Raw genomic sequence first — 20,620 nt, 5'->3', positions numbered from 1 at the left:
CAGGTAAGTCGGGTAACTTCGACGTGTTTCTTTTTCCCGAACAGGCCCTAAATCTCATCATGACGAGGGAGTGTCTTCGGCCCTTAAGACCAGATGATTCAACAATGAATCAGATGCGTCAGAAGAACTGACTGATCCTTAGTCTTCTCGCCATGAGGATGCGCTTTGAGTGGTCAACCAGGAGCGGAGGGCTGCAGAGGAAATCTTCAGCTACACTCATGCAAATTTCCAGGCCGCGGGGACGCAAGGGAGACCCATGAGGAGGGGAACATCATTGACAAGGTAGCCATCAATATTGATCATGTGACTTGTTGAACTTCTGTCAAGGCATCGGCGTTTGCCGGGTTTGCTCTGGTTTATGGCCGCCTCTCCAGCTCGTACATTCGTTGGTAGGATGGAGCATTCTGACAGTATAACCCGTAGATCAAGAAGAAAGAGTACAATAGTTACGATACAGATCGATACAAGATATTGATTCGCTATGACACACGTGCCGGTCCTCCTCGTCCAGGCGCCCCAGAGTTACGCCATGTAGTAGCTGGGTATGGCCTTCTTCATTTCCTCCACAAACCAAAAGTCGTTACCATCAGCGCCGTCAGTGGGTACGGCGTTCACCCACTTTCCACCGATGCCCATACCGATGACGAGCTTGTCCGCAATCGAGGGCTCGACGAGAACGGTGATGTCCTCATCAACGCGACTCGGCACCCCTTCGACCTCAGGGATGTTGTACATGCGTTCACCGACGTTATCCGTCGTGTCCGTGGGGTCGTAGGGATGGTAGTTGGGCCAGGGCGACAACACTACGCGCGCTAGGCGCCCTTCGAATACGGACGAGGAGGGCGCCTTGACAGCGGCGATGCGACGCATGGAGGACTCAGAGGGGCCGCGCTTATAGGACGAGGGCAGCTTCCTGGCAAGTTCGTCGCCGAGAATCTCCGGCAGAGGATCAGGCTTTGGCTCCCGTCCAGTAGACGGTATTTCAACCCAACCGTTGCCTGAATCCCATTGGTCGACATCGATGTCTTCGGTAAGCACTGCGCCACCCTTCATGAGTTCGTCGAGAACATCAGCCGGATCAGCAGCAGGGGGCGCGAACAGCTCCTTGCAACTCTCGCCAAAACGATCAGGTAGCACATGCGATAGCACGGAGGTCGCCGGCAGGTCGATGAACGCGCGCTTCGTCACATCAACGGCCTTCTCGAAGCCAGCCCTCAGCTCGGGCTCGCGGAACACGTTCTCGCGCAGGACAAACTCGTAGAAGAACTTGAGCATTTGCGGCGTGCCGTCGAGCAGATGCTTGTAGTAGATGAACGCCTGGTCGATCATGTGCGATGACAGGAAGACGGCGGTACCGCGCGCAGGGTCGGCGAGGAACGCGTCCAGCCTCTCTACCTTGCGCCGCTTGGCGTCGGCCAAGAGCGCCTGCACCTCCTCGTCGCTGGAGACCTTTGTCGGCTCGCCCCATACGGCGTAGGGCAGGTGGTGTACGCGCTTCTTGAACTTGGGAGGCGCTTCCGCGTCCGAGTCCGAGTCGTCCGGCTCCGGCTGGTCGGTGCGCTGCCAGATCGGCGGCGCGTAGCGCAGCCCGGTGAAGATCCCGACCTGGGGTGCGTGAGCGGGATGACAGAGGAGAAGGGAAGAAGCGCACCTGCATCCACATGTCGTAGATGCTCGTCTTGTTCTCGACGGCGGGCCATAAGTTGCGGCGCGTGTTGTAAAACGCCTGCGAGGCGTCGATGAACCGATCCTGCGGGCTGATCGTCCTGCGCTGGGTTAGCGCTTGCTTGTAGAATACGACTACGGAGCGTACGTGTCAAAGCTCGTATAGACGCGTCTGCTGGCCTCTGTCGCTTCCCATTCCTTGTACCACTCCCTGCTCATCTGTGCGGGTCTTGTACGCGGGACTCTGACCCCGGTGTGTTTCTGAAAGAGCGAGCGCGTCTTGCACTCGTCCATCTCGCGATCCCACTTCGGGCCTCCGATAGCGACGGTTGGTATTCCGAGCATGTCTATCTCGGGGTTTGCTCCCCCGCAGTTCCTCTTTATGCCTCGTTCTTTGAACTGTGAGAATGGGATGGTCGTCCGTCCCTCAGACGGCTGGGGGAACGGAGGGAATCGCAAGGCGGCGCGAGCGTTGCCAGTGCCGTTAGAACTCGTCGTAGTCATCTCCGCGTAGGTTGCGATGAGGGTGAGAAGTAAGGAACTGTTGAGCGCTCATGGTCGTATAAAAGGAAGCCTTTGTGCACCGAAAGAAGCAACAATGAATGGCTCGCGGCCCGGCTTCGGACCGCGTTTGCTCGCGCCGGCCTAAGCGCGTTATTTGTTCGTTTCTTGACTTCACCTGCGCAATGTCTAAACGCCCGAATGCCGACAGCGATGGCGCTCTCGTGAAGCGCGCCCGTTCCAATGAGCCTGGCCCAACGAACCAGATTGCCATCTCGTCTGCAGGGGACGACAGCAAAAAGGGACTTATCAGGACCGTCCAGCGAACCAGCAACCTCGAAGCGCCCATTGTATCTCTTGCCGGAGCACATTCGGTGCGTAGTGTATTGAAAAGAGTGGCTAGAGCTAACGGACTGCAGGGGGAAATTCTGAGCTGCCGATTTGACCCAACGGGACAAAACATTGCAGCCTGCTCAGCCGACAGGAGCGTCTGTACGTGATCGTACTTCCCCCCTCGATCCCCACTAAACCCCCACCAGCCCTTTGGCGTACCTACCCCCCAAACACCAATTACGGCCTTCTCCAGAACCTTGCCAAGGCCCCCATTCTTGACCTCCAATGGTCCCTCTGTTCCCCCCTCATCTACACCGTCGCCGCCGACCACACGCTCACCTACACGGACGTCACCACCGGCGAGCGCGTGCGTAAGATCCGCGCGCACCGCGAGATCATCAACGCGCTCGACAGGACGATGGCGAGTGGGAGCGGGCAGGAACTCGTGGCGACAGCGTCCGACGACGGGACGGTGAAGGTGTGGGAGGGCGGGGAGGAGGCGTCGAAGCAGGCTATCGCGACGTTCGAGGTCGGATGTCCCGCGACGGCGGTGTGCTGGAGCGCAGATGGGGCGCAGCTGTATGTGGGCGCGTTGGACAACGAGATCCATGTGCGTGTGCAGTCCGCAGACGCGATTATCATCCGCTGACGCGTCTCATAGGTGTACGACCTTCGCAAGGGCGAGCAGGTATACACGCTCACAGGGCACACGGACACGCCGACATCCATTGCACTGTCGCCCAACGGCAACTACATCCTTTCCCCCTCCCTCTCCTCCCTCACGATCATTCATGACGTCCGCCCGTTCTCGCCAACACCCACGCGTGTACACCGCATCTTGCAAGGAGCCCCAGCCGGCTTTGAGAACACGTTGCTGAGAGGCGCGTGGAGCAAGGAGGATGGTGGGCGCCGCGTCGCTGTCGGCGGCGCGGACCGTACCGTCTGCATCTGGGATGTGGAGACCGGAAAGATTCTGTACAAGGTGCGTTGCTTTCTGTCCCTCCACTGGATCCTATCTTACCTATGTCGTAGCTTCCTGGGCATAAGGGCACAGTAACAGCGGTTGACTTCCACCCGAAGGAGCCGATCAGTGCGTAATTTGCTTACATCTGGCTCCCTGGTACACTAACCCCTTTGCAGTCCTTACCGGAAGCAAGGACGGCACGATGCTCTTGGGCGAAATCGAGCCGACGAACGTTGCATAATGTACAGAGAGTACAGATATTCAGACACTGCAAAATCCGAGGTTCTGGACGTCATGCCACTGGCGTTTTGCAGTACGAATGGCAGCCTGAGCAGCGACTTTTAACCACGAGCACAAGCCTTATGAAAATGATCAGGATATAGTAAGCGTCATCTATCTGTCGAGACACAGTCGAGGCAAACAAGGTACATATATTCTATCGACGAAGCCACTCCCACAAGCACTGTACACAGTGGGACCACTACTGAGCGCCATCAACACGAAGCGGGGACCGGTACGGTCAACAATGCACGAGCCAGGGCTTTGCGGTCGATCTTGGCTGCGCTGTACATGTCCAGCGCGCTCAGCTGGCTCGCGAACAACCACGAGTGGAATTGGTGCACCTGGCCGGGGAGTGGCCATACGGATGGCGGGAGTCGCGTAGCCAATTCCGGCGGCGGTGGCGGCCGGGCAGCGAAACCCTGCTGTCGTGCTAGTCGCGCAGCTGCTTCTTCCTGGCCAGCCCTTATATCCGCTGCAGGGGGCACGAACCTGCCCGTCCCTTCCAAGGGCCCTCCAGCGGGCGCCGCTCGCGTTGGTGTGGCGTAGATCATGTTGGGAGCGAGGGAGGCTCGTGCAGGCAACGACACAATAGCAGCAGGGGGCGGGTGCGCCGAGCCGAGCGACTCTCCGCGAGCTGGGCGCGACATGCCATTCGGCCCGGGTGTGGCGGGCGTCGAGGATGGCGAGAGAGAACTGCTGTACCCTCCATTGAAGCAAGGTGGGGGTGGCATAGCACTCGGTTGCATCCGTGGGGTGAAGTTTGCGTCTTGGTACTTGGGCCCTGCAGCGTATGAAGCGTTCCCACTGGGCGAGACGTTGCCGTCTGCATGTGGCGCGAAAGAGAGTTTCGGGCGCTGACCAGTGAAGGGCGGCCAGGCATCGCGGCCTCGCGAACGGGTGGAGTCTGACATGAAGGCGACGAAGGAGTTGCTTCCAAAAAGCCTGTGGGTTGAGAGCGTGAAGTTGGACTAGAGTTACTAGTTCAAGGTGAGGAACAAGACCAGGTCGCAAGATAGCGAGCCTTAACAATCGGCGGTTTTGTAGCTCGAGGGACAAGACAAAAGCACTGCGGAAATCCGAAAGGCTTACTTGCATTGTGCAACAAGAGCGAATGTCTCTTCACAACGCCTTTGTGATGTGCGATTCAATAGATTTGTGCATAGACTGCATGCGCGGATGCTCAACCACCCAGCTTTCCCGTCAATCCGCCGTATCATTCCTTCAGGACCACGCCTTCGCTTTCATCCTCCGGTCACATCTGCCTTACTTTGTTCCGCACGACGCGCGTCAGCAGCCCGCAGAGCATCCCGCACCTTCGCCTTCTCGATCCTCAACCAGACTCTTTTGCCACCCGTGTTGCGTTTGCGTTCTTGAGGTGGCGCGGAAGTATCGTCCATGTTAGCACTCGCTGCGTCCGTCGAATCATTTCCCGTGGGCGTGGTCGGGGTGTTGTTCTCTTGAGAGGTCGAGGTCGACATAGGGACCGCAGTCGAGGTCGTAATCACAGAGCCATTGAGCGTACGCTGAACACGCTGACCGGAGACGGGCGTCGGGTTTGTCGTCGCTTGAGCCGCAGAACTTGCCGGTGGAGGCACAGAGACTGCAGACGAAGGCACGTAACTTGCCGCTGAAGGCACAGAAACTGCCGGTGAAGGGACTGTAGCCATCGCCGCTGGAGGCGCAGGGCGGTCTGCCGTATAGTATGTGGTGTGCCGCCTCGAAGGCATCGTCGATGGGGGTACCGTAGTCGAGGGCGCCGCGCTATCCTGGGCGAGAGGCACGCCTGGATCGTTGTCGGAACGCAGAACGGATCCTGGGTACAGCGCTAAAGTGGGGACCAGGGCCAACGCGAGGAGTTGGTGATTGACAGGAGCCCCGAGCTTCTCCGCGAGAGATAGCATTGCAATGTATGCCCCGTGATGGAAGGGATCGGTGGCGAGGGGCAGGGGCCATGCAGGCAGATCTACAGCCGCAGGGGCTTGGGCTGGTAGCGTTGAGGAACTACCTGGAGGATGGAGCCCCGCGATGTTGGGTGCACGTTCGTCTATCGTGGTCTCGATGCTCGCCGCAGGAGCTACGGCGCGTAAGGATGGAGCTGATGATGCGCCGTTCGCAGCGTGCGTAGTTGGTTGGGTGGGTAGTGGAGTACGAAGCGACGCTGACGGAGGATTCATGGGCTGTGGCGTCGGCTTGAAGCTCGGCGTCGCAGCACGTTCGTCGGAAGGCGCAGTGCCTGCCCGAATCACGAAGGGACGTGCCAAAGGCGATAGAGATGATGGCTGGTGCCTAGAGCTCAGTCCAGAGTGCGACTGAGTGGGTCCTCGCGGCTGACGAATGATGGCCGCTGGCGCTGCTTCGAGGGGACTACGCGAGGCATGCACGCGCCCTATAGATTGGCTTGTAGTATCCTCGGGATAGCACGCCTGTTGTTTCGACTCTCGTAGCACATGAGTGTTCCCCTTGGGAGTGATGTCCGCACTCGAGCCAGTTCGGAGCTCGGCGAATCGCGATTGAGTCGGTGAGGATCGGATAGTCGCATTTTGTTTAGCCTCCTTGGTACTTGGCCTCGTCGTTGGAGCTGTGTGAGTATCAGTAGGCTGACCTGTACGACCTCCATGCTTTGCTTCGGTTGCCGCTTGGCCATTTGCAAGTTGAGAGTTGCTTGATTGTCGATTGCCTGATTTCCGGGTCGCATGGTCTTCGACGACAGCATGCGCCTGTGGGTTCCTCCGGCGTGCTGCACTCATCTTAACGAAGGTCGTGTGTGGCTTGTCCACTCTTGTCTGTCGATGGTCCTCCCCAGCGTCACCGTCAACTGCGGTCGTGGTCGAAAGCAAGACGCAGCGTGTCGCCAGCGATCTGATAGCCAAATCCGGCTCCTTCCGGTTCATTTTCCCACGGTCAAACCTAGGCGTGTCACGACGTGACTTTGCATCCAAGGAGGGCAAAAACCACTAAAGGATACAGCTAACTAGCTTTGCGGAGAAGAAAATATGTCTGATTCCGAAGGACGTAGCATGCGTATACTACTCGGTGACGATCCAAGGGTTCTGCGTGCCACTTTCCGTCAGGTTGACTGCATCCCCGAGCGTGTCGTACGTCACGCTAGTATCGAGACTGTCCGATACGTATACCGCTTGTCCACCAGGACCAATGACAGTAAGATCATCAGGCGCATAGAATGGGATGTATGACTCGGCGTCTGAGCAGAGCGTTAGGGAGATGCGACAGAATAAGGGTTCGGTACTTACTCAGAGGTCCCGCGAAGCCGGATATGTTGAGAAGCGGACGCGCCTCTTCTGGAACGTCCGTGTTCTCATAGCCAGTTTCGCGAGCGACAAACTCAAAGACGTTGGCCATCGTTCTGCAATCATATTCAGCCTCAAGCATGATAGAAGCAGGCTATCGACTTACTCATTCACGTCGTTCCTTCCCAGGTTCTTCAGGCCCCAGTTGGCTTCCACCGTACTCAACAGTGAGAAGTGTGTGTAAAATGTGTCGTCGGTCGTGCCGACCACATCATCTGGAAGCCCATTACCCAGCACGAGCGTGTAGATGTGATTCTGCACATCCCACGTCTCGTTCTCGTCAAAGCTGAGGACGACGATCGTCTTGTCGTCGTTGAAGCGCTCATCCTCAAGCAACGGGAAGAGCCAGTACTCGATAAAATCGGCAGCGAAATCGGTAGTCGTGTCGTGAGCGTCGTTGACCTGCGGCTAGGCTGAGCATGGTGGGGAAATCTGCGCAATGATATGACTTACCATGTTCGGCGTGACAAATATCCATTGAGAAAGGCTCCCATTCACGATGTCGTTCGCGAAGTCGTTGAAATTGCGTATCCGGCCCTGCCTCGCCTCGTTCTGCGATACGGAGTCGTAGATGCCGAGTGGGTTGTGCTTGCGCATGTAGAAGGTGTAGTCTTCTGCAGACGAATTTAGGTAGTTCTTCGAGGTGTAACTGAGACATGCATCAGCGACACGGACGCATCAGTCCATTTGCGCACTCACTATTCCCCATAGAAATGGTCCTCAGGCATGTTCTCCTGATACGTCGCCCACGTGACTCCAGCATCCTCCAAGAGGTCCACGACAGTGGAGATGTTCTCGGGAATGTGGTAGTAACTGTGGGTTGCACGATTCAGCCTGGTCAGATAACCATTGTAGCGGCACGTACTCATCGTCCTGCAGGCCCCAGAAGTCGCCACCGATAGACGCTATGTCTACCAACAGCGGTTAGCGCTGCTCGGATCCAAGCGAGCAACTTTCACTACGTACAATTGGGCTCCGACGGATGAGTAACACCGTGGAAGGCGCTGAGAAGCAAGCCGCGCGAGGTCAGGTTCTCCCATGCTGGCGTCGTCCTCGCGTCGTCAAAATCCGTGTTTTCGAGCCAGATCTGGATGAAGCGGTTGAAGACCTGGAAACCTCCGTCAGTGTCGAACTCATCATGGGAGGCGGTCCGATACGTACCTTCCCCTCAACGATATCCGTATCATTGATAGTGTCGTTCGAAAACCCAGTGTAGTTCGCTGACTGCTCCGTGGGACTCGTAGACGGGGGTGCGAACCTCTGCGAGCCACGTTGATCAGTACCCATTCGGCCAGACTAAGAGGATACACTACGCACCCAAGCAGTCGCAGCCCGCGCTGTCTGCGCCGCCACCGCGAAGAGTGCACCAACGAGGAACAGTGAAGGGAGCGCCATCGCGAATGGGAACCTCAGAATGTCGAGCGGAAGGGAGCTCAGCATCGATCTCAAGCCATGCTTATAAGTACGAGGACACCGCTCCTTGCGGCTTCGCGTGCCTAACGCCCTTGTGCTCCCGCTCGTGTGCTAGCTAACAGAGGGCCCGCGATTGGGTGGAACGTGATTGGGATAGGGTGAGCGTGACCTAACCAGGCTAACGAAGAGCCGCATACAGTGTGAAAGGCTCGTGTGCTGATACCGAGCCCCGAGAATAGTTGATGCCCGGTCATGAGAACAAGCCGGAATGCGCGATGTGGTGTGCGGACGGGGCATATCGAGGCGGATCTCCGCGCGCCGCGGGGTTATCGAGATGAACAAGGTCGAGTAGGGATGGGCTTAGGGTGAAAAGTACTGCTGCTATGAGTATACGGTAGAGCCGACCATGGTGATGATGGTGGTATGAGCGGAGGTTGCCCGTCGGAATCCGTGAATGATGTCGAACTCACCAAAGCAGTAGAGCCTTGTCAGTTCGCTTGGAACGTAGGCTTGCCTTCAGCACACGACGATCACATTGACGAATCAGCCGTCCTGACCGGCGCTCAATCCCACCAACAAGAGATATACGACCTAATCCTCCTCCTCAACGATCCACGGATACGGCGTCGTCGTTAAGTTCTGCGCGTCGCCCAACGTGCTATACTTGACAGACGTGTCGAGGCTGTCCGCGACGTACACGCCCTGCCCACCCGCGCCTACGACATCCAGATCCTCGGGGGCGTAGAACGGAAGGTACATCTGCGGATCTGCAAAGACATTGTCAGTCTGAATGAAGGATTACCCCCAGATATTGACGACGTACTAAGCGGGCCCGCGAACACGCCGGTGACATTGAGCTGCGGGCGCTTCTTCTCGGGCACATGCACGTTCTTGTACCCGGTCTTGTGCGCCACGAAGTCGAAGACGTTCGACATGGTCCTTGTGATCATCGTTCAGCTTCACAACCACGCTTACATTATCCCGCCAAACCCACTTGTTCACATCATTCCTCCCCAAACTCTTGAGGCCATAATTCGCCTCCACCGTGCTGAGGAGCGAATAGTGCGTGTAGAACGTGTCGTCCGTCTTGCCGACGAGGTGCTTGGGCAGGCCCTTGCCGAGGACGAGCGTATAGACGCGGTTTTGCTTCGCATAGGTCTCGTTCTCGTCGAAGGTGAGGACGATGACGGTGCCCTCGGAGTTGAAGCGGTCGTCGTCGAGCAGCGGGTAGAGCCAGTACTCGAGGAAGTCGGCGCAGAAGTCGGTAGTGGTGTCGTGGGCGTCGTTCACCTGAGAAAGGATGACATCGCTTGCCGAAAGAATATTGGAAGGAATGGGCTCACCATGTTCGGCGTCACAAAGATCCACTGCGAGAGCGACCCGTTGACTAGGTCATTCGCAAAGTCGTTGAAGTTGCGGATGCGGCCTTGGCGGGTGACGTTTTGCGAGACGGAGTCATAGATCTCGAGCGGGTTGTGCTTGCGCATGTAGAAGGGGTAGTCCTTCGCCGACGCGTTCAGGTAGTTCGTGGACGAGTAGCTGAGGATGCGATTAGAGTTTGGTATAAAAAAGCAGCTCAAGAGAGAAGCAAGTCCGCTGACCTGTAGCCGTAAAACGCGTCCGTGGGCATATTTTCCTGATAGGTAGCCCAAGAAATACCCTTCTCGTCAAGGAGGTCGACGACGGTGGAGATATTCTCCGGAATGTGGTAGTAGCTATCAAACCTGTCAGTGCTTCTACAGGATGCGAAAATTCATGCTCACTCATCGTTGTGCAACCCCCAGAAGTCGCCGCCGACAGACGCAATGTCTGTAAAATTCATGAGGCGTTTACCCGTAATTCGAGGAAAACCAAATACACACAACTCGGTTCGGACGGATGCGTCAGACTGTGGTAGGAGCTCAACAGCAGGCCGCGCTTCGCGAGGTTCTCCCATGCGGGGGTAGATCCAGCATCATCGAAGTCGGTGTTCTCAAGCCAGATCTGGATGAAACGGTTGAAGACCTGGTATAAACTGTCGGCTAACGTCAAAGATGGAGCAGGACAGAGCCACGCACCTTGCCCTCTACGACGTTCGTGTCCTGAAGCGTGTTGTTGGAAAATCCCGTGTAATTGGCGGACTGCTCCGTTGGGCTTGACGCAGGCGCGGAGAACCGCTATGTAGATGTCACGTCAGTGTTTGGAGGCAACAATGGATCGGGCCCGATGGCTCACCCAAGCCGTGGCGGCCAAGGCCTTTGGCAGGCTGGCGAGGGCGCCAAGAACGATGACCGAAGCAAGCATGGGGATTGGCTCGATGCGCCATCCCCTCAAGCGCTTTTAAAGGCGGCGCCTCCGACGCTCATGCCTCGTCTCTGCTATCAATAGCGTCCTATACGCATGGGAATCGAGCGCACGTTCGCCTACCCGGATCACGTTCGTCGTTTCCCGTGCCTTCATCGCAGGTGATCAACACAAGTGCGGTCCTTCTCTCCGACCGCCATGCCGGGCGACGACGACCATGAGCGCGTCGAGCTGCTCGCCGAGTTCGACATCGCGGAGCACGATGCTGAGGGTGGGAAGACGGAGCATCGGCGGCAGATTCGGCGGCGCGCGTGGCATCCGGCGCACGTGCTCTTTCTGCTTCTATTCTTTCCGCTTTTGGTAATCCTTGTCTTTGTCCTTCTCCGCCCGCCCGCGCCGAAGGACTTCGAAATCGCGGAATCTAGGTTCCGACTCGCAGGATCGGTTAAGATATCTTCCGAACCTACTACTCGTGAATACTTCTGGACAGTGACCAAGGCAGATGGCGCGCCTGCAGGAGCACGGAAACCTATTTTACGCGTTAATGGCCTCTCACCTGGGCCCACGATTGAGGCCAACTCTCACGACAGAATCATTGTGAGAAAAGACACACATCTTTCATATTTGTGCTAAGCTTACTCTGCAGGTACATGTCACCAACGGACTAGACGATGACAACACGTACGTCCGAGTCGTACCTCAATGGTTGCGCGAACTGCCTTTTGCTGACGTACTGCACCAGCTCAATCCACTGGCGAGCTCAAAAATATAGTGCATCTTGCTCTCTATTGACCACATGACACAGGCATGGCCTCAGACAGAACGGCACCAATTACTACGACGGCACGCAAGGGATAACACAATGCGGCATCCCACCAGGCGAGACGCTTGTCTACAACTTCACCTTGGATGGGTGGGCTGGAACGACTTGGTGGCAGTAAGTCATCTACTCTTATCTCCTGTCCGTTGCTGATAGCTAACCAAATCCAAGCTCGCACACGAACACTCAGCACACGGACGGGCTTTACGGCGCTATCGTTGTTCACGATCAGCCAGCGGCCACTCCTCCATACGACGGCGGAGACCTTGTCCTTCTCCTGTCCGACCTCTACAATACCTGGTCCCCGCTTCTCACCGCCGAATACCTCTCGGTAGGCTTTAGTCGATATTCTGTCGTGGTTCTCTTATCTCACACCGAGCCAGAACACCGACGTCGAGGTCTCACCCGAGCCCGTGCCCGATGCCAGTGTCATCAATGGCATCGGCCAGTACTCCTCCTGCTGGTCCGTCCCCGAGGAGGACCGTCCATCGTGCGAGGGCAAGGCGGCGAACCCGGACTACTTTACCTACGACCTCGAGCCTAATAAGACGTGCGTTGGTCTCTTCCCTAGCCCTCAGTAACTGTTCACCGACCAGGTCTCCCTCGCAGCTACCGCCTCCGCCTCATCAACGCCGGCTCGCACGCATCCATCTGGTTCTCCGTCGACGGCCACTCCCTCACCGTCATCGAAGCGGACGGCACGCCCGTCGAGCCGCAAATCGTGTCGAGCCTGCAGATCCACGTCGCGCAACGGTATAGCGTGCTGCTGACGACGAATCAAACGGCGGGGTCGACGACGAAGCAAGCCGTGAACGCAGGCGATAATGGGGGCAATGAGCCCCAGGAATTTTGGATGCGCTCCGAGCTTGACAAGCGCATGTTTGCGTATGAGAAGTCTGTCTTCTCCTCCTTCCCAAGCGTCTACTCACATTAGCTGTTTAGCATGGCCCTCAACCCCCTCGCACTCGGCAAAATTCGCTATCGCACACCCATCACAGGATCTATGCCTCCTGCCCCGTCCTCCCTTGATCCCGCGGACCTCCCCTCCCTCGACCCCCTCACCCTCAACCCCGTCCCAGCGCTCTCCGCCCCGCCCACCTCCTCCCTTCTCATCCACACCAAATTCAGTATCCAACGCATCTACACGCACGAATGGCGGAGTTTCTTCGACTACATGAGCTGGGAGGCGCTCCCCGACGGACAGGCGTCCATCGTCGCGGACGTGGCGGCCGGCGCGCAAGAGGACGGCCTGTGGGAGTTGCCGGGGTGAGTTGGCGATCTGCCTACTACCTTTGGGATCGGCAGCGCCTCCTGTTTCGACGGGCAGAGGAGGCTCGGCGATAGGATAGGCTGACCGACCTGGAGGAATGTGACTGACACCCCTCCGGTAGAGACCAGCTGGTGGCGCGCGTCGACGACGTGAAGGTGGTAGATATCGCGATCGACAATCTCGATGATGGGGGTGAGTGGGGCGTCATTATCATCTCCCCCTCGCTCGACGTTATCACCCCTCGGTCCCTGAATCTTCGACTCGCTCTCTCTGATCGTTGACTCCTCACTCTTCGGTTCCTGACCTCATCGACACCTTTATTGGCTGTCGTAATCCTCCCCACTTCTGTGGCAAAAGACTTAAGATACTCGTCTTCTGACGTCCCATTTTCAGACCATCCCTTCCATATGTGAGTTCCATTCGGCCATTATAGCGGTTCGCATCTACATTGCCACAAATAACGCACAGACATGGGTATAAGGTACGTGGCCCCATTCAATTCATGATGCTTCCATCGTCGTATTTAGTAACCGATTGATGTATAGCCATGGATCGTCAGTGAGGGGCCAGGACGCTACGTCCCCGGAAGGAGCGTGGTGAATACGACGAATCCGATGCGGTGAGCTGTACAAATCACTCAAGGGTAATACGGCGTGCTGATTTCTGCGCCAGCCGTGACACGTTCTTCATCCCCGCCTTCCACTACGCAGTGATACGCTTCGTGGCCGACATGTCGGGGTACTGGGCGCGTGAGTATCCTTTACCTATCACCATCCCACTCTACCCGCCCCGCTGTCCCCTTCCCCACTGACCAATGTTTTCCCGAGCTCGCTGATACCCATCCCATGCAGTCCACTGCCACCTCACCTGGCACATGGCCAACGGCGGCCTCTTCCAGATCGCGACGCTGCCCTCGCGGTTGAATCAGACCGAGTTTCCGGAGGATATCTTGCGGCATTGTGCGATGGCGAAGGGGGAGGTATAGAGAGTACGGAGGAGAGGGCGAGAAGATGGGGGCGTACGACAGGGTGCGCATTGGTTAGGGAGAGTGCGATAAACGAGAGAGAAGGCGTGAAAGGGCACAATGACATTGGGAAGGGCGGCGCGGGGTAGAAAAAGCGACATGAAGGACAGAAGCCGAGGAAGCGAAGAAGAGGAAGACTAGACGGACGTCTTCTGTCATGAGAACTTTGACGTTTTCTGTCAAAGAGCATGTTCAACAAGTTGCATCCGTGCTTCCGAGAAGCAGACCCCTTCGCGGGCTTCTTGCGCGTCAAGAGTCACCGAGGCTCATTGTGATCGCTCCTGTAGTCTGTACCGCCTCATACGACATACAAACGGTCGCAGATATAATCAAGCATGGAAATAGATGGTCTGGCGCACAGGGGACGAGGTGCAGATATTGTGGCACATTATAATTTGGTCTTCGGCGGAGAAGGCTGCATCTTGATGTGAACGCCTGATGCGACGAGACGATGGTGCGTGTCGTTCCAGATCTATGAATGGGTGAGCATGAAGAGGCGGTGCTGTGATCGGTGAGCGCGCTGGGAAGACATAAACGAACCTCCGTCCTTGCCGATGACGCTCGTGCACCCAGCGCGATGGACGTGTTCACGATCCGTATCCTGTCGCCCCTACAAGAAAGATGTCAAAGGAAAGGAAGATCGGCATATGAACGTCACGTACAACACGGCAGGGGAGTGGTAGACGACGTTAAGTGCCTGCGAAACCATGAAGACGGGCGATCCATATGCGTGCGCCGAGTGAGCTGAAAGGGCCAGAGAAGAGCAGCTGGCATGAAAGGTAAGACATATATGAACGGCAACTTATAACAAACACGCACAAGTCAATCAAGTATGCTGAACATCCGCCATGCATACTGCCCGCGCCGTTCAGCATGTCTGCATCGCTGTCAGCATGGACTTTCCGCTATACCGGCTTTGCACATACCCTCAGTGACCTCCAGCGAGCACACGAGTCTCGCCTCCTCCCTCGTTGGTTCCTCCGCCTTCTTTAGGATCGACACCTCGTCGACTGAGATGCGTGCGCCGACGGACGCGGCAAAGCCACGCGGTTTCCCGTCCCTCGAAAACCACATCGACAAATCCCTGAACGCCGCCTTCACATCGTCAGACGCATTGCCAGCGATTTCCGAGGCCTTTGCCATGGCGGGAGGAGGAGAGGACGAGGCGATAGGCGTGCCCCATGATCATTGCCGGGGATGAGTGTCGGGCGCTCGGGGACCAGGGCCGGAGAACGTGATTTCCCCGCGTTCGCCCCGCCGGCCCGATGTGATGTCCAGCTCTCCCACGCTCGACTTGAACTTTTGCGTGACCCAAGTTGAACTTCAGCGCGCAGGCCTGCGGCCCATCCAGACCGAGAGTCGAGGATTCGAGCGGCACACTTGAGCCGTCTGCACCCTTTGGCCACCCCATATATCAGCAATGAATGCTCTTCGCCATCAAATCAGAAAATTTACCACCCTCACCCTGACCAGGGCAGCGCAAAACTTGGAGCGGCGAACACTGGGCGAACGCTGCGAACTGCCCAACAAGCCCGAACAATCGCAAACGCTCGCCCATCCCGTCGCCTGCACGACTCTGACAGGCCTCAGGTAAGCTGAATGTCGGTTGCCTTGTCTCATTTTGGCAGCACCCTCGTTGAAACCCAACGGTTGCCCTTCGCGACTGTTTCTCTCTTGTGGCGTACTCCCCGTGTGACGACGCCCAGACGTCGCCCAGGCCCCCTGCATCTTCGAAGCTCGCCGCCCCAGACCCCTTGCGTAGCCAGGGAGCGGCATCTCGAAAGCAAATCTGGCGCAAAATGACAGGCCCAATTTGACGCGCCGTGCCTGTCCGAAGCGAACTGCATAATTGCCTCGACCGTCCGTCCGCCGCCCCTCTTCTTCCTTGAATCCTTCTTCTCTCTCTCCTTGTTGTCTCGACTTTGCATTCCCCGCCTTGTTACGCGCCCCACACCTGACTGCCCGACTAGCGACATGGCGCCTCCGAGGGCCTCTTCAAAAGCGGCGCGCATGCTGGGCATCCCAGACTTCCCTCCGCTCTCGCCTCAAGACGCAACCTCGCCGACCCAGCGCCGCCAGTCCGTCACGAGCATCGACGACGACGACGCGCAGGACCACCTCAGCTACGCGAGCTCGGAAAAGACCTCGGCCAAGAGCTCGTTCCGCATGACAGTGTCAACCGTTGCCTCCGCATCTACCGCGGCGTCCGAATACTCGTTCAACGTGCCAGAGGACTCCGGCGTCTCCCCGGTTGGCACCCTCAAGATGGACCAGATGCTGCATGGCGACCGAACGCGCACACTTCTGCCCAAACGCTCCCTCCCTTCCCTCCTCCCCTCACAATACTCGCGGACGATGGAGGCGCCACCGAAGGTGCCCTCTGCTCGCGACGCCGGCCGGAGCGATGACGGTGCGCGTCCAGCCCCCAACCCCATCTTCCCCATAACTAACTGACCCAGCAGCAGCACTCGCTCATCCCTCCAGCCCCGACGCCACCGCCGACGAAGGCAGCGCGAGCCGCCGCCGTTCGCATGGCGACGACGCAAACCACCCCCATTCAGCCACCACATCATGGCCCACCTTCGAGACGCAGCCCCGTGCGCGCGCACGGCCCGCATCACCCTCCCCATCGACCTTCCCATCAGCGACCCTCCCACCCAACCTGGGGCGGCCCCTACGCCCGTCTCCGAAGACCGTAGCCGCGCTCCTCTCTTCGCGTCCCGCGGCGAGTGTGGAGAACCTCCCCCTCCCCGATGTAGCATCAGATTCCGACCCCCTGTCCCCCCTGCCCCTGTCCGCGTTCCCCCTGCCGCCGACCACGATCCCTATCCCGCCTCCTCTCCCCGCGATCTCGGCACATCGGGAGCGGCCACCATCGCCGCTGACGGCTGGTCTTCCGGCGAGGAGGCCACCGAGGCCACAGCGAGCCCCAAGGAGGCCGTCGACGGCAGATGTGACGGTGCCGGGGGTGAGCTCGTTCCCCAGTCGCTCGTCGACAGCAGATAGCTTCTATGGCGCCTCAACGTCGTCCGCGACGTCCAGCCGCCATGCGCCGTCAGAATGGACTGACCCTGTCCGTCCTGCCACACCCAACGAGAGGCGTATCCTCCACCCGCCACCGACTGCGCCTCTACCTCCTCCATCCGCGCCACTACCCTCTGCGCCACTTCCATCGCGACCTGCCGCACCCGCTCGGCGTCCCCCACTCGCCGCCCCTTCCGGTAAGGCCGCGTTGCTCCTCGGTGTTGGCGAGCCCGGCCGGCCAGCCACGCCCGAAGCGCACAAGAAGCATCAGCACCGACTCCTCCGCAAATTCATGCCGCGCCCTCACACTGCCGACTCCGACCACCATGCGCCCGACTTTGGGTCCAACCATAACCACGGCGCAAAGGCCGACCACAATCACGGTGCGAAGGCTGGATATTACCCCACGGAGAACGCCGCCCTGGCAGCGAAGCGCGAGGCGGAGCGCATCCGGCACGACGCGGAGGTCAGGCGCGCGCTGCATGCGTTTGTGTCTGCGGACCCGCACCCGGACTGGCCGCCGAAGGTGAAGAAGCCAAAGCAGACGGGGTCGAGCGCGGCGATGAAGGGGAGGTGAGTGGTGTTCTCTTCATATCATTTATCTTTCGCCTGGGTGAGGGTGTAGAAGGTGTTCGCTGACAATACCATTGTCAGATCCGGCTGGTGGTAAGACCCACGAACCACAGCGCAAATGTAAACACGTACCGATCCGTGCCTTCGCATGCTCTCTTTGAATCCAGACAATCCAACTTTGTACTCTTACCGTTCTTTGGCAGGGGGTCCCTTCACTTCACTCTCCAACTATTCCTCGTTCTTCATCTATCGCCCGGACTTTATCTATCCTCTTAACCTCTGCGTGTAATGGGTTTTGTGCCATCTGACGTTCCTTGTTTGTCTCTATAGGGTCTCTAGCGTATTATCCGGGCAGTGTACAGTATATCTGTCCAACTGTAAACATTATGGCGGTCGATGGACCGCGTAAATAGTGTACTTACTAGCAGCTAGCAATATAGCCGTATATCTTGGTTTACTTGTGGTCGTTCGCGACGAGTCGACGATAGTTTGAAGCATCGACGGAAACAGCGACGGCTACCTCTTCCGCCGCTTTTTAGGACGAGAGCCGTCCGTCTCTGCCTCAACTTTGCTCGTAGACCCGATAGCTTTCGCTACCGCTTGCGCGCGTACTTTTTCCGGCACCTTCTCCCAGTAGAGCTCCTCTCGCCGCCCGAGGACGATCTCTGTGGTAATTACGCCTGTCAAGCCTCCCTCCTTGCCCTCGTCGTCGAGCCCTGACGTTTGGCTCAACCTTCTGGAGGTAAAGTACTTGTGTAGACGTTCTGCGTGTGCGGGGGTGGCTAGGCGAAGGTGACACTGCGAATGACTGTCAGTAAAATCTCAACTCTATGTGGTCAATTTCGGCGCACCGAGTCCATCCCCTTGGCGTAGTCGACGTAGTCGATGCCTTCGCCCGCGACTGCGCGCCCGAAGAGCGTCTTCAGCGTCGTCTTGTTCGTCTCGATGTGCACACCGCGCACGAAGACGAGGCAGCCGTAGGGGTAAGGTGCTGAGGCATCGAGCGCAGGCCCAGTCGACGGCATGATCTCTGGTAGTGGTGCTGCTTCTTCATGCGGTATAGGTGACTTGCGCTCGCGTGCGTCCGTCCTATGCACGATACCCGCCAGTTGCGAGTCTTCGTACGCAGCAATCTCCTTCATGACGCGAGCCTTTCGTGCTTGATACTCCGACTGAAGCTCGTCCCATCGCGCCTTCGACAGTGCTCGCAGACCGAAACGCGTCGCCTCAGATCGAGGGTCGGTACCTTCACTTTCGGAGGTCGAAGGACGGCTACGCCATGGGTACGCTTCGATAAGTTTTGTTGCGTCTGCCTCGTCGAGCAGGGTGACGAGGGCGTAGCCTCTGCATTTGGGAGGACCTCTTGGGCGATCGGAAGGGCTTGTGGGGAATATGATGTGCGCGACGCGCGCTAAGCCTCCATCGAGGCAGGCGGCGACTAGACGATGGACGCCTGAGATCGTTCGGTATTGCGGAGGTATGTTCTCCTGCAGCAAAGGATTAGAGGTTGATTAGTCGCACGGAAGGTATCACGCACTAGGTAAACCGTCCGTGCATCCCAATCATCCGGAGAATAGCGACGCGTCGGTGCCTTTCGTCGGCGCACCTCGTACCCGCCTACGCCGCTCGACGAAGATGGGTCCGCGACGATCATGCGTACTTCGATATCGTCGGGGCAGTAGTGGCGTAGCGCACGAACGACATCGATCTCCTCCTTGGCTTCTAACGGAGTACCATTCCGCTCGAATACGCGACTGAGGGGAACGTCTTGGTCGGACCATCAGCGTGTCGCGCAAGAGAGGTTGGATAGGACGTACACCCCGCGTCCTCCATATCCCTGTATCCTGCTCCTTGCCCATTCTTGACCTCTCTCGCCCACTCTTCATCCTCCCAAAACGCGTAGTCGGAGAGTGGGAGCACGACCGCGGACGCGTAGTCTTCATTAAGAGCTGCTTCTTTTGACTTGCCCTTCGCAGTAGTATCAGAGGGAGCCTCCTGTGTTTCCTGCCTCCGTTCAGATGATTCGTGCGAGAGGGAGGAGGGGATCGCGTGCGTTACGCGCGGAGGTGCTTTGAGCTGGTTCTTGTTCCCCTTTGTCAGAGCTCGAGGCAAAAACATAATAGTTCGACAGTATCGTCAGAGGTTCAGGCAAGTTGAATTATGGACTTCATGAAGCCGAAGGGGACGTTGAGGAAGGTCGGAAGATGCTCATCAACTCCGGTCGAGGTCAGCCGTGACAGGCGCGTCATGTCACGAAATATCGTGAGCTCTCCAATCTCCAACGTTCATGATCACCGTCGCGCATTTCTAGCTGCTCTCTCGCTTCCTCCACACTCAGTGGTTGTTTCATTGGCATCACAAGTTCTGAAGCTCCCAAGCACTGCAGGCACTGTTCGGAACAAGCGAGTCCGAGTGAGGTCATTTTATCGGTGCCATCCTCCGTCGACGATTCCTGCCTTCATCGTCGAATATTCGCTCTCTCAGTGACCGAACTACAATCAAGCTCGAGAACTGTGTCTATCTCGACCCTCACGACGGACCTGTGCACGTGCAGGCCTGCCAAATTGCGCTCGGACCCTTGCGTCGATTCTTCTCACAGACCATCATGGGCCGCGAAAACCGCATCGTCGAGACCGAAGACATCCTCGTAACCCTCGGTCTATCCCGCCCAGTCGCTAAACAGTACGCTCCGGAGCTCGAGAACAATGACACCATCCTCCTGGCCAGCGTACCCGCCTCATACATGATCTTTCCCCAGGAGGCAGAGGACCTGCTAAAGCATCCGGAAGAACTTCGCAATCAGGGCGAGCTCCATAAGGCCATGGAAATCCTTGAGCGCCTGCGGAAGGAAGTCTCCAACATCGGTGACCCTCAACTGCACGATGCCCTCGACATGCGCATCGCGTACGGTATGATGCTCGTGCACATCGACAAGCACGAATTCCGCGAGGCGCGTATCGAATGCAAACACGCACTCGCACTCGGGGAAAAGTACCCATGGCTGGCCGAGGTACGTTTTCTCTTGGCTGATGCTTTCGATGTCCTCAATATTCCAACGCGATGCTCTTCTTATGATACAGATGCGCATCTTGCCGCTGGACTTGCTCTACACCGCCTTGGCTCGCTGCTGTGAAGGCATGGGGTATGGCTACGAGGAACA

At 57.7% G+C, this 20,620-nt stretch overlaps 12 protein-coding genes across 12 annotated transcripts; 4 read left to right on the top strand and 8 right to left on the bottom strand.

Moving 5' to 3' along the window:
* Positions 1–404: 404 nt before the first annotated feature.
* SCHCODRAFT_02621050 (uncharacterized protein) lies at positions 405–2,219 on the bottom strand. The gene is made up of 3 exons (XM_003036371.2): positions 1,814–2,219; positions 1,652–1,766; positions 405–1,605 (listed from the first exon to the last, which is right to left on the bottom strand). The coding sequence occupies exons 1-3, from the start codon at positions 2,167–2,169 to the stop codon at positions 523–525; spliced, it is 1,554 nt and encodes a 517-aa protein (XP_003036417.1). The 5' UTR covers positions 2,170–2,219; the 3' UTR covers positions 405–522.
* Positions 2,220–2,318: 99 nt separating this feature from the next.
* SCHCODRAFT_02677401 (WD40 repeat-like protein) lies at positions 2,319–3,890 on the top strand. The gene is made up of 6 exons (XM_003037742.2): positions 2,319–2,540; positions 2,586–2,658; positions 2,706–3,109; positions 3,161–3,481; positions 3,532–3,589; positions 3,640–3,890. Exons 1-6 carry the CDS (start codon positions 2,352–2,354, stop codon positions 3,702–3,704), a joined length of 1,110 nt encoding a protein of 369 aa, XP_003037788.1. The 5' UTR covers positions 2,319–2,351; the 3' UTR covers positions 3,705–3,890.
* A 67-nt stretch (positions 3,891–3,957) lies between these two features.
* SCHCODRAFT_02500339 (uncharacterized protein) lies at positions 3,958–4,962 on the bottom strand (the record flags this gene model as incomplete). The annotated part of the gene is made up of 2 exons (XM_003036370.2): positions 3,958–4,687; positions 4,835–4,962. The coding sequence occupies 2 exons, from the start codon at positions 4,960–4,962 to the stop codon at positions 3,958–3,960; spliced, it is 858 nt and encodes a 285-aa protein (XP_003036416.1).
* A 24-nt stretch (positions 4,963–4,986) lies between these two features.
* SCHCODRAFT_02497864 (uncharacterized protein) lies at positions 4,987–5,919 on the bottom strand (the record flags this gene model as incomplete). Its single annotated transcript, XM_050343067.1, has 1 exon — positions 4,987–5,919. The coding sequence occupies one exon, from the start codon at positions 5,917–5,919 to the stop codon at positions 4,987–4,989; it is 933 nt and encodes a 310-aa protein (XP_050200349.1).
* Positions 5,920–6,006: 87 nt separating this feature from the next.
* SCHCODRAFT_02450004 (uncharacterized protein) lies at positions 6,007–6,492 on the bottom strand (the record flags this gene model as incomplete). Its single annotated transcript, XM_003036369.2, has 1 exon — positions 6,007–6,492. A coding segment is annotated over one exon (486 nt), but the record flags the coding sequence as incomplete, so codon positions are not given.
* A 279-nt stretch (positions 6,493–6,771) lies between these two features.
* On the bottom strand, positions 6,772–8,340 carry SCHCODRAFT_01078592 (uncharacterized protein; the record flags this gene model as incomplete). Its single annotated transcript, XM_003036368.1, has 8 exons — positions 6,772–6,947; positions 6,997–7,109; positions 7,160–7,455; positions 7,507–7,702; positions 7,753–7,866; positions 7,919–7,964; positions 8,020–8,161; positions 8,215–8,340. The coding sequence occupies 8 exons, from the start codon at positions 8,338–8,340 to the stop codon at positions 6,772–6,774; spliced, it is 1,209 nt and encodes a 402-aa protein (XP_003036414.1).
* A 636-nt stretch (positions 8,341–8,976) lies between these two features.
* On the bottom strand, positions 8,977–11,216 carry SCHCODRAFT_02621036 (uncharacterized protein). Its single transcript, XM_003036367.3, has 9 exons — positions 10,681–11,216; positions 10,524–10,622; positions 10,329–10,470; positions 10,230–10,275; positions 10,068–10,181; positions 9,810–10,005; positions 9,461–9,756; positions 9,290–9,405; positions 8,977–9,233 (listed from the first exon to the last, which is right to left on the bottom strand). The coding sequence occupies exons 1-9, from the start codon at positions 10,747–10,749 to the stop codon at positions 9,058–9,060; spliced, it is 1,254 nt and encodes a 417-aa protein (XP_003036413.1). The 5' UTR covers positions 10,750–11,216; the 3' UTR covers positions 8,977–9,057.
* Positions 10,907–14,249, top strand: SCHCODRAFT_02621035 (uncharacterized protein). Its single transcript, XM_050345032.1, has 14 exons — positions 10,907–11,346; positions 11,396–11,430; positions 11,492–11,503; positions 11,555–11,686; positions 11,741–11,900; positions 11,953–12,119; positions 12,179–12,463; positions 12,512–12,835; positions 12,961–13,031; positions 13,233–13,248; positions 13,308–13,320; positions 13,385–13,458; positions 13,512–13,588; positions 13,691–14,249. Exons 1-14 carry the CDS (start codon positions 10,948–10,950, stop codon positions 13,822–13,824), a joined length of 1,899 nt encoding a protein of 632 aa, XP_050200348.1. The 5' UTR covers positions 10,907–10,947; the 3' UTR covers positions 13,825–14,249.
* On the bottom strand, positions 14,123–15,023 carry SCHCODRAFT_02621034 (uncharacterized protein). The gene is made up of 5 exons (XM_003036366.2): positions 14,790–15,023; positions 14,683–14,740; positions 14,526–14,630; positions 14,404–14,473; positions 14,123–14,335 (listed from the first exon to the last, which is right to left on the bottom strand). Exons 1-5 carry the CDS (start codon positions 15,004–15,006, stop codon positions 14,252–14,254), a joined length of 534 nt encoding a protein of 177 aa, XP_003036412.1. The 5' UTR covers positions 15,007–15,023; the 3' UTR covers positions 14,123–14,251.
* A 715-nt stretch (positions 15,024–15,738) lies between these two features.
* On the top strand, positions 15,739–17,767 carry SCHCODRAFT_02246556 (uncharacterized protein). The gene is made up of 3 exons (XM_050342185.1): positions 15,739–16,273; positions 16,326–17,460; positions 17,542–17,767. The coding sequence occupies exons 1-3, from the start codon at positions 15,838–15,840 to the stop codon at positions 17,555–17,557; spliced, it is 1,587 nt and encodes a 528-aa protein (XP_050200347.1). The 5' UTR covers positions 15,739–15,837; the 3' UTR covers positions 17,558–17,767.
* Positions 17,768–17,976: 209 nt separating this feature from the next.
* SCHCODRAFT_02699857 (uncharacterized protein) lies at positions 17,977–19,578 on the bottom strand (the record flags this gene model as incomplete). The annotated part of the gene is made up of 4 exons (XM_003036365.2): positions 17,977–18,258; positions 18,312–18,947; positions 18,998–19,227; positions 19,278–19,578. 4 exons carry the CDS (start codon positions 19,576–19,578, stop codon positions 17,977–17,979), a joined length of 1,449 nt encoding a protein of 482 aa, XP_003036411.1.
* Positions 19,579–19,750: 172 nt separating this feature from the next.
* On the top strand, positions 19,751–20,602 carry SCHCODRAFT_02621023 (uncharacterized protein). The gene has a single exon (XM_050345031.1). It carries the CDS (start codon positions 20,066–20,068, stop codon positions 20,591–20,593), a length of 528 nt encoding a protein of 175 aa, XP_050200346.1. The 5' UTR covers positions 19,751–20,065; the 3' UTR covers positions 20,594–20,602.
* Positions 20,603–20,620: the final 18 nt, after the last annotated feature.

This window comes from Schizophyllum commune (assembly GCF_000143185.2).
Source record: "Schizophyllum commune H4-8 unplaced genomic scaffold SCHCOscaffold_5, whole genome shotgun sequence".
NCBI classification, from domain to species: domain Eukaryota; kingdom Fungi; phylum Basidiomycota; class Agaricomycetes; order Agaricales; family Schizophyllaceae; genus Schizophyllum; species Schizophyllum commune.
Note: the sequence above shows the minus strand (reverse complement) of the source record. Positions and strands in the feature narration are given on the sequence as shown.

Coding starts and splice junctions, on each gene's coding strand:
- SCHCODRAFT_02621050 (XM_003036371.2), bottom strand. CDS start 2,169: ATGACTACGACGAGTTCTAACGGCACTGGCAACGCTCGCGCCGCCTTG. Junction 1,767..1,813: donor GTCTATACGAGCTTTGACAC/GTACGCTCCGTA, acceptor AACCCAGCGCAG/GACGATCAGCCCGCAGGATC. Junction 1,606..1,651: donor TCTACGACATGTGGATGCAG/GTGCGCTTCTTC, acceptor CACGCACCCCAG/GTCGGGATCTTCACCGGGCT.
- SCHCODRAFT_02677401 (XM_003037742.2), top strand. CDS start 2,352: ATGTCTAAACGCCCGAATGCCGACAGCGATGGCGCTCTCGTGAAGCGC. Junction 2,659..2,705: donor CTCAGCCGACAGGAGCGTCT/GTACGTGATCGT, acceptor AACCCCCACCAG/CCCTTTGGCGTACCTACCCC. Junction 3,110..3,160: donor CGTTGGACAACGAGATCCAT/GTGCGTGTGCAG, acceptor CGCGTCTCATAG/GTGTACGACCTTCGCAAGGG.
- SCHCODRAFT_02621036 (XM_003036367.3), bottom strand. CDS start 10,749: ATGCTTGCTTCGGTCATCGTTCTTGGCGCCCTCGCCAGCCTGCCAAAG. Junction 9,757..9,809: donor TCTTTGTGACGCCGAACATG/GTGAGCCCATTC, acceptor ATCCTTTCTCAG/GTGAACGACGCCCACGACAC. Junction 9,234..9,289: donor CGTGTTCGCGGGCCCGCTTA/GTACGTCGTCAA, acceptor ATGTCTTTGCAG/ATCCGCAGATGTACCTTCCG.
- SCHCODRAFT_02621035 (XM_050345032.1), top strand. CDS start 10,948: ATGCCGGGCGACGACGACCATGAGCGCGTCGAGCTGCTCGCCGAGTTC. Junction 11,347..11,395: donor ACTCTCACGACAGAATCATT/GTGAGAAAAGAC, acceptor CTTACTCTGCAG/GTACATGTCACCAACGGACT. Junction 13,459..13,511: donor AATACGACGAATCCGATGCG/GTGAGCTGTACA, acceptor TTTCTGCGCCAG/CCGTGACACGTTCTTCATCC.
- SCHCODRAFT_02621034 (XM_003036366.2), bottom strand. CDS start 15,006: ATGGCAAAGGCCTCGGAAATCGCTGGCAATGCGTCTGACGATGTGAAG. Junction 14,631..14,682: donor TCAGCATACTTGATTGACTT/GTGCGTGTTTGT, acceptor CTTTCATGCCAG/CTGCTCTTCTCTGGCCCTTT. Junction 14,336..14,403: donor CGTCATCGGCAAGGACGGAG/GTTCGTTTATGT, acceptor ACCCATTCATAG/ATCTGGAACGACACGCACCA.
- SCHCODRAFT_02246556 (XM_050342185.1), top strand. CDS start 15,838: ATGGCGCCTCCGAGGGCCTCTTCAAAAGCGGCGCGCATGCTGGGCATC. Junction 16,274..16,325: donor CGCCGGCCGGAGCGATGACG/GTGCGCGTCCAG, acceptor CTGACCCAGCAG/CAGCACTCGCTCATCCCTCC.
- SCHCODRAFT_02621023 (XM_050345031.1), top strand. CDS start 20,066: ATGGGCCGCGAAAACCGCATCGTCGAGACCGAAGACATCCTCGTAACC.